Source organism: Liolophura sinensis, chromosome 1 (genome assembly GCF_032854445.1).
Source record: "Liolophura sinensis isolate JHLJ2023 chromosome 1, CUHK_Ljap_v2, whole genome shotgun sequence".
Taxonomy (NCBI): Eukaryota; Metazoa; Mollusca; class Polyplacophora; order Chitonida; family Chitonidae; genus Liolophura; species Liolophura sinensis.
In genome coordinates, this window is record NC_088295.1 from 59,132,754 (window position 1) to 59,142,568 (window position 9,815).

At 39.6% G+C, this 9,815-nt stretch overlaps 1 protein-coding gene across 4 annotated transcripts in view; it reads left to right on the top strand.

Moving 5' to 3' along the window:
• The window catches only part of LOC135477299 (glutamate receptor ionotropic, kainate 2-like), a 53,566-nt gene extending 44,411 nt beyond the window's left edge, over nucleotides 1-9,155 (top strand). For all 4 annotated transcript variants that reach the window (XM_064757459.1, XM_064757460.1, XM_064757461.1 and 1 more), the window contains 3 exons: nucleotides 1,728-1,953; nucleotides 4,942-5,204; nucleotides 6,772-9,155. In XM_064757459.1, the coding sequence (XP_064613529.1) occupies nucleotides 1,728-1,953; nucleotides 4,942-5,204; nucleotides 6,772-7,062 (780 nt within the window). In that variant the 3' untranslated portion in view covers nucleotides 7,063-9,155. The remainder of the gene's footprint in view (nucleotides 1-1,727; nucleotides 1,954-4,941; nucleotides 5,205-6,771) is intronic.
• Nucleotides 9,156-9,815: the final 660 nt, after the last annotated feature.

The window sequence follows — 9,815 nt, forward strand, 5'->3', positions numbered from 1 at the left end:
GTTTGTTTTTTCTCTGTAATCAAGCAGCGTCCGCAGATTTATGCGCTCTATTCTTGGTATTTTCAGCTGGTAATGAAATTGTTTTTTTATTTTTGTTTGTTTTTTTTTAAGTCTGCAGTCTTGTCTGCATGAATAAAAAAACCAGCAGAGTTAATTACGTTTTGGTGATAAATGTTTCGTCATCACAGACGGCTTTCAGTTATCTCGGTGAATACTGGTTGAACAAAGAACAATTGTGAAAACCCAGACGCCGCTTGCCAAGGGCCTTATTAATGTTGGCCATGTTTTTGTGGATCATTTTTATTGAGCACGGTGAGGTTGGTCGAATAGTCCAACTGACAATTCGACCGTTCCGGAAAGACGACTTCATTTGTCGATGGATAAGTTTGATGCTTGTGCAATCTGATATACTACAAGAGACTAGGGTGCAATTTTTCTGATTGGATCACGTATAAAATGCGACTATATATTTTCATTTTCAGATCATTGCTGATTTATACATTAGATCCATTAAGTAATGTAAACCTCGGTTTTATTACGTTAGTATTGCAGAGGATAAGAGCGGAAGAACAGTCTTATGTACTCAGTGTTGAAACAGGAGCTATATTCATAGCCAGCGTTCCTTGTGTATTATTGGCCTGATATACTGTCAAGCTGCTGAAAATGGCCCTATCAAAACATAATCCCAACTCACTCGGTGTCACTCTCAAGACGCAATGAAAATGCTGTTTCTTCTCATTTAGAAAGTGCTACAGCTTAGCTGCGTGTCCACCAGGGATTATTACTCTCCCTGCGAAATCTTTCCACAAATCCTTAAGATTTTAGCGAGCTGTGGATATTGTCATCTGGAAAATGAAAACATCCAATGCACTTTTTGGGCATAAAATAATCTTTTTTCTGCTCTGTATACAACAGTCTGTCTACAACTCACCATAACTGGTCGATTAGCTACGCTGCAGTACCGACTCGTGGACACCATGTAATAACCAAGGCGTTAGAGTGGCAAAGAAAGTATATGCTTTGATGCCTTTAAACTGTTTGTTTCAAGCATGAATCTTTGACTGGACAGTCCTTGCATGGAATAAATGGGGGGACTGGTACAGTTTGATTGCATTATTATACGTTGTTCATTGATGAGCGTGGGAAGCAAAATATTCCTTGTACCTGAGAATAAAGCTGCTGCTCTCTATATTTCCTGGCATGTACACTTCCACTGCTTTAGGGTGATTATTGTCCAGAAAGATAACGTTACTGTGGATTTGTGTTCTGTCTAATGCCGAGAATGTCTTCATGACAGCTCTTCAGGATTGTAGGATAGCTCACACATGTGTACTATGCAAAATGAAATCAATATTTGGAAAGGTCTTTCATGCAACGGAATGCCTTAGAAGGCATCCTCAGTCTATGATACTTATCGGTCATCAGTTCTTTACTGTTAGACTGTGGGCGAAGCACTCGCTTTTCTTACTTTTATATATTTGTTTTTCCCCGGCTTTTGTTAAAGCACTCACTCAGCTCTACCTTTTTAAAAAAACTACATATTTCTCACGTGCTTACAGACGCTGATTTCGCATAATGTGTTCTCATTGTGAAAATCTCACGTTTTTAGCATTATGAACATATAAGCACAGATCATTGTTAAATATAGTATTTCGGCGGTGCTTTTTCTTTCTTCATTTCAATGTTAAGTAAACGTTTCGTTCTTCTTCTTTTTTTCTTCTTTCCAGACGTCGACGATAGAAGTTTACCAAAACATGTGGAGATACATGGAAGGCAAAGAGCCAAGCGTGTTTACGAATAGCTATCAGGAGGGTATTGAGAAAGTGCTGAAAGGCAATTATGCCTACTTAATGGAATCAACCATGATTGACTACGAAATACAAAGAAACTGTGATCTCATGCAGGTCGGAGGCCTGCTAGACAGCAAAGGATATGGCATAGGCACGCCAATGAGTAAGTCCAGTCAGATTGATAGCTTTGTCAGTCAATGTCTCATTTGGAGAACGACATGGCAGGAAACAAGCCTGTATGTTGATATAAACTTAATAGGCTGTAGATTTTGCCATAATTATGTGAGGCTAAAGTTGTAGGGATATCGTAGACCGAATGTTCATCTACACGGAAACTTACCTGTTTAAAAGTATAATTCAGATTTTTAGCTTTTTTCTTGTTACATTCACTATCATGATATTTGCAAGCCCAGTAAACAAATTAAAGCGACAGTTAACGAAATATGTTTACATATCGTTTAGTTCATGCAAATGACAACACCATATTTTGCGAAAAGATCTTGTTCAGTCAATTTGGCTAAAGCTTAATGGGGATTTGTGATGAAACAGGGATGAAACAGCTGCTGCAGCCGAATATCATAGCGCTTGGTTGACAGAATTATACACCAAGGTTGAACAAACTAAAACGTTCCGTGAAAATATCCCTATAGATGAGAGGAATAAAAGAAATTAGCTAGTGTTGTCGGTAGGAGTATAACTAAGACAAGAACAAAGACGAGGACTATAACTAACACAACATAAGGTATAACCAAAATGTAAGTCTCTTTTTAGGTAAGAAAGATAGAACACGGTGGCTCGGATGCATACCGTGTCTTTGGCTGTACTTGTACTTTACAGCTCAGAAAGATTTGACTGGGGCTTTATGTCTGAGCCTGTTTCACACAGCCATTTCTGACATCAGACCATATAGTCTGATTTTCAGACCTTATTTTTGTGCCCTGTAGAAATTAAAAGTTTGAATACCTTTTTGACCACCACAATGAGTCCAGAATCAATTTACAGTACCAACGACTACGTTGTTAAACACGTGATGCTGCCTATACACCACAAAGCACCAATCAAGGAAATGGAATTTGTGTCACCAAATTACCAAGAAATTACTAGTGGAAGATCTCCCTCTTCCCCCAGATCTCATGCCAGCTAAATAATTGCCCTTAGCAGCATTTAACGTTATAGTTCAGTGACTCATATCGTCCTGCTGTGGCCGGTTCTCCATTCTCGGTTTTAGGCGGTTCGAGGGTTGAGCTTTATAAAAGGCCCAAAACCTAACATAAAGACCTGTTGAATTTCAAATCCATTTCCAGATTATGCCTCCGATATTATTCGTGGTTTTTTTTTTTTGGCCTTCATTGCGACGAACAAAGAGAATCTTTCCCGAGAAATGGCTCTGGAATATTTTTGCCATCATTTAGTGTGACGATTAGCCTTTTCCACATTTTGCTGGGGAGTATAAATCAAATAAATGAAGACTGATAATGTCAGATGTAAAATTGTTCTGAAGTTCTCACGTCAAATAAATGCATTTACGCAGGAAAATTGACTTGTTACGTATAAAAATGTGCAGTAATCAGAAAAAGAGGTGCTCATGTCTGGTGTTTTGGAAAGGACAATGACGGATGTCTTTGGTCTGGAATTCCATAAAGCGTTGCGAGTTCATACATATGACCTAGATAAGATCCCGGTGCCTTGTTTAACATGAATGAAGCATTGACATTGTTTAGCGGCTTAGCCCTCTTTCTCTCTCTTTTTTTTCTCTCTCTCTCTTTGAACCTTTTAAAGAAATCATTTTTACGCAGAACGATATACTGTTGACGCCAAGCTTTTCGCCCCAGTGAGTCTGTAAAGATATTAATATTAACGAAAATACTAGTCCATTTGAAGATAATATTATCCAGATTCACGCAGTTTTGGTTCAAAGATCTATGCCCATGTCCTCGCTCTAAATTGGAGTAAATGACTGCTTGTTTTATGAAGGTATCCGTCAGTGGAACACCAGATAACATCTGAGTACAGGCATGATAATTCCATGGAACCGGTTCAAGGATCGATCGATTCTACAACTGCCGAACATTGATAGCTTTCGCTGCATCGCTACATCTGCATGTTGGCGTGAAGTCTTGCAATTTGAAGTGATCGTCGTTGCTTTCATACACCACTGCGTCTCCTTTAACAACCTCCCAAGTACTTCAATAGCTGCCACAAGCTGAGCGTTATCCTGAAATTTACGAACCATTTTGTGGGCCTCTTTGAAGTTTTCCCCCCGTTATAATGCATTTTCTACACTGGTGTGGCGAGCACCTTGTGCAGGGTTATCCCATGTTCCTTTGTCGGTTCGAGGGCAATAGCTCGCCAGGAAATGGTTGTATAAACACCTAATGTCCCCCGCATCGTTTCCGCTCAGGAAGCCTTCAATACCGTACATCATTTAGTTCCCACAGGCCTGGCCTTGTTTAGGCGAAAAGAAAATTCTTTTGTGGCTTACGTTTCTTTCTAGCCTTTATCGCTTCATATTTTAGATGTAATATTGACCACATAAAAGAAATCACTTCAAATAGAATTTGTACAATATATGTTAACGGCATGATAACGGCAAGAATAAATGGTGTTCCAAGCGAGCGAGAGTAGACCAGTTCCAGTCAGCGAGAGTAGACTTGTGGCCTGATGCTTTGTCTCCTTATTGGTGTCACAAAGGTCTTGCCCATTGATTTGTTTTCGCACTTGATGAACTATTTTTACTATTGAAATAAGCTGTTGAATAACGTTTAGAATTGGCGTCATTGGTTAAGTAAGGTTTACAATTGAAATCAGTTCTTGAATAATTTATACAAATGAAGTCAGCTGTTTAATAAAATTACAGGAATTTGTAGTTTCGTTAGTGAGTCATTCTCTGAGTCACTCACCACTCAGTCAGTTAAACATTAATTGAGTCACTATGGCCTCCCGCTCAGAAAATCTGCCCCTCAGTTCCACATTCACTACACAGTGAAAACGTACATGTAATCTGGCTTACTGGCAAAATACATATGCTGAGAAGTTTCTAAAATTAACGACATGACCATATTATATTACTTTTGAACATTTATACAGTGTGTTGCATTGCTCTTCATACTTTTGAGCACTAACTTTGTTTTGTTTTTTTGCCCGTTTTCAGATTCCCCTTATCGAGATAAGCTGTCTTTAGCCATCCTGGAACTTCAGGAAGGGGGCAAAATCCACAAGCTCTACAATAAATGGTGGAAAAATGCGGGCACGTGCAATCGTGATGACACCAAGAAAGACTCCAAGGCGTCAGCCCTAGGGGTGGAGAACGTAGGTGGCATCTTTGTGGTTCTGCTGGCCGGGCTAGCCATGGCAGTCATCGTGGCCATTATGGAATTCGTGTGGAATTCTAAAAAGAATGCACAAGAGGACAGGGTAAATATACACTAATTTTCTTACAGTATAAACCAGGCTAATAACCAGCCTCTAGTTAGCGCTAGTACTTCAGAGTGTGAAGACATATAGGTATAGGTATAAGACAAGGAACGGGTTCGAACCTGACTTAGTGACAATAGACAGTCGACGTTTGCACAGTCCGATGCAACGCACAAGAAAGTTCTGTCGTCTGTTTTCAGCTTGACCAGCATAACACATCAGGAAGGGGGAACAAATATTCTGACAGATGACACCAAAAGAAATTAATGGCAACAGTATTTATTTTTATTTCCGTACGTTAGGGTAGAGACACTTCCTGAAAATGTTGATTAGCGTGAACATCTGCCCAGCTGTGGGCTACTTCGCAACAGACTACAGTTAAATGGCTATGTCTGTTCAGTCCTTGTTTACCTCAAAATACATACATATAGAGAAGAAGCTGTTTGACTATTTGATATTTAAGTCATGGAGGCACATCTGCCCACCTATTAGCGATCACCGTCCATTTCTCATTCGAGATATTTTGACCGTAATTTTGGGCTAGAAATTAGCTATCACTTGAATTTCACTGAATTGGGGCTAATGCATTCCTAAAGCGAGCACAATTTGTCTAATTTAGAGCCTAACAGGCCTCGTGGCTTGGCACGATTCGAACCCTCTCTGATATGATATTGTGTGAGAGTCGAATCTAAATGGCCACCTTCCTTATTATGCGTCTGTCATACGCTAGCATTTATCACTGGAGCCGCACGCAGGATGACCGGTCTTTTGTAGCAAATGTTATCATGATAAGCCTTGATTGATAAGGCGTAGCTTCTTTAATAACCATAAGCGATACCGTGATTTAATCATGCACCCAGCGGACGGGACTGGACCACAAATCACGACTTCCAACTGGAACCATATAGCCATGAGTCCCCCTGACATGACAAATACTCATAGGCTAATGTCACTGGCTGCTTGCCATCCGATTGCCGGCCTAATGCGTCTGGAAGGCCTTTGGCCAATGCTCCAGAGGTGGCCCAGAGACGCTTCCGGGGGGATGGCTGTGTCACGCTAAAATAAATCGTGATTGTAGATAATGCCGGCTCATATACGTATATTCTAGGCACTGGGGAGAGTAGGGAGGAAGCGGTCCATTTAAGCATTTAATCATACGTCATAGCGATGTATTTAACGTATCCGCATTTATACCGGATTTCATCTACATACGCCGTGCGATTTGGGTGATGAGGTCAGTGAAATGATTGGATAAGGCCATAGAAATAGATATCCCAAAATAGAGCTGGTAAACACGAACTTTTGCTGTGTAAATGCGAAGATGCCTATCGTTGCTAGAAACCTGCTAAATGGCAACAGTATTTGGTGACAGCAAGCAAACAAAAAGCCGTATTGCATGAATTATTATACAGAATGCATATTAAAAAGTAAGAACGCTATTTGTAGTTCAGTATGTAACTTTGGAAGACGGTCAAATAAACATCTAAACAGTGTATAACATGTTTGTAGCGTCTTGTTTCGTCTTACTTCGCTTAATCATTGGTTGTTGTTGCTTTTGTTTTTGCAGCAGTCCACGTGTTCTGAAATGGCGGAAGAGTTGAGGTTCGCCATTCGGTGCCATGGGTCAACACAAAAACCCAGATTTAAAAGGCATTGTTCCAAGTGTAAAACTGGACACGGCCATCGCCATAGCGACGCGCATATAGACTCTCCGAACGGCATCATTCAGCTCAGAGAAATACGAAAATCCCCGCTCCCTTCCATGCGGGAATACGAGTACGATTACAAAACTGAATATCACCAGGGGTTTCACCAAGGCGAGTTTATGCACGTGGACTACAGTGATACGGAAACTTGAGAATAGTGTAACTATTTTCATATTTGGTGAATAGATTTGTCTTGTTTTTTTTTTCCTTTTTTTTTTTAACCTGTACATATTACATTTAAAAACAATACACAAATTGGTGACACCATTCCTACGTTGAAAACACACTGTCCTTTGCCTGGGTCACATATCCCACCTTGATTTTGTTGAATGCAGGATAGAAGATGTCATATGCGAGAATGGATGAGCATTTCTGATGAATCCGTTCTGTGCTTTAAACACGGATGTTGTCGGATATCCCGTCAGATATTTGAAATTTTGGTGTTTTGTTTCGGTGAGAATGAACTGTTGTTTGTAAACTTTTCCACTCCCACAAGGCTAAAATGGCGCCACAATGGTCTTGGCAAGGGTGTTGTACGTCAACTGTACTGCTTTCCTTGGAACTTAACCCTTGGGCCAAAACAGTTGGCCCTGATTTTTAATGTGCACGGCTTCAAGTTCCTGTGCGACAAGTGATATGTCAGAACTAGCCAGCCAAACGCCTGACATGTTGAAATGCCCGGATGATACAAAAAGGAATGTGACGAGTGGACAAATCGGATGTGAAGAATCACCTGCAAAACTGCACATCTTTTTTGTCTCTTTATCTTGGACTTCCTCCTTTCCCACGGAAGATGTAAATTTATACGAATATCTGTATGTATTGTATCGAGTAATCGCGGGTAAACTGTTTCATTTCTATTTCAAGGGGATAAATGCCTCTTTGATATACCAAAAACGTGAAATGTACATATCATGTAATGCATTTTATTGTCTTAAGTGAGTAGGCGAACGTTTGGCCTGCTAAAACATTAGATGTTTCAAAGTGCAGTATTTCTTTATAGTTTACATTCTAACAAAGATATGTTCGTCTTTCTTTTTTCTTCCTTTTTTTCTCTCAACATTTTTGCTCTTATGGCACAAGTGACTGTTATTTACATAAGATAATAAACTTTATTACAAATGAGCGGGTCTCAAAATGGGAGTTGTTTTTCATTATTGACGAACATCGTCTGGGATTTTCTTCTCTGAAATGAGATGAACCCGGCCTTCTAAAAAGACCTAACTTTGTACGATTTTTTCCAGGACTAATTAGTTTTATGATAATTTGCTTTCTGTAGAGATCCCCTCAAGCAACAGCTTGCTCGTAAAATTCTTTATCTATTCAGGAAGAAACTATACATGTAAGTGTTGCGGAATGTTTTCAAGAGAAATAATTCATTACTGACGTTGCATAAGTTTGTAGGCGTTGCAGTGAGGGTACAAATTTCCAGCTAGACTGTCTTGTAACTCTCTTTTACTGTTCTCATTTGCCTCAAAGTTGAAAAAAACTGATGGGCCAAAACGAAGAGTGTTAATAAAGGCAAAATGGGTTGATTGTTCTCAGTCCGTACTGTGGTTGATCTGTCCCTGGCGGATGAGGTGGCAGGTTCGAATCCTTCCGTGGCTGCTTCAGCTTCGCCTTTAAGATAGAGAGCTTCGTATTAAGGGCGGTGGTTTACTGTGCGGCACACATGTTTTCTCCTTCCTTAAATCTGAAGGCCGCCATTTGAAATGAATTGAAATGTATTAATATATGTGTCCATAACAAGACTAAAGTTGTGATTTGGTTATCAAAGTTATTGACAATCTCTTAGTGTTGTTAATTTCAGAAACAAGCATTAGTTATTCGTTATTTACGTTTTTCAATAATAGGGACATTACCGGCCATCAAAGGCTGGAATCACAGGGTAAGACATAGCATGCCATGCGTCGTATTGCCTAGCAAGCCTATACAGCCAGCTTCTTATGAATGTAAAACAAAAATTGTCATAGAAAACGTATGCCTAACGTTTATTTCCACCTCTTATTAGTGTGGAATAAGGTTTGATAGCTTCATTGTGTTTATTATTATGAAAATCTGTTCCTTTTAGTTTCCATATACTCCATAGACGTCAGGCCGTGGATTTATTTCTTGAGAGTTGTCTCCCTGTGGACGGGGCGAGTCCATAGGTGTCGCTCCATAAAACAAGTGTACACATGATGACTTACATTGTATCAGTCATAGTAACCTTTTCAATTCTCTTTCGAATTTTACTGAATTAAAGACAGACATGTCACCTTCAGAAATTAGTTATTTTCTCACTCAATATATAACTTACCGTGATGTTTATAGCGATATTTAGATCTGAAACAAGAAGGAGCCTAGAAAGTTGTCTCCCTTAGTTCATGCAATGCCGATAGATGTCACTCTTTACCAGACATCAATATCCATAACAAGTCCTGTTCTTTTGAATCATGCGGAATTTCCCGATGGATGCCGTGAATCTTAATTCCAAAAAGCAATTTTTCCTTCGGCCATTATGTTGGTTTCAGCATTTATTTGTACAAATCGTGACGATATCTCCTTGCAGAAGGACGTCTCTAGCATTATCATGGTGCTGCTTCAGTTAAACATTATACCTCAGACACCATGTATGTAACAAAACAGCTCATATCAAACTGACACAGGGTTGACAGGATCCTAGGGATGTCCGAAGCACAGAGAGGAAATCTCATCACCGCCAAATTCGTGCAAGCTTTAAAAGTAACAGGAGATCATAGTGCTCGAAAGAGTCGTGTGAAAAAATAAATTCAGTTTTTGTAAACACAAAACAAGAGATCTTTGGGATTTAAAAAAATAATCTCCAAAATTATTGAAGCACATGTACGCCCTTTTTGAAGTGTAGAGAAGCGAGACTATTTTACCCACTTGTGACAATGTAATA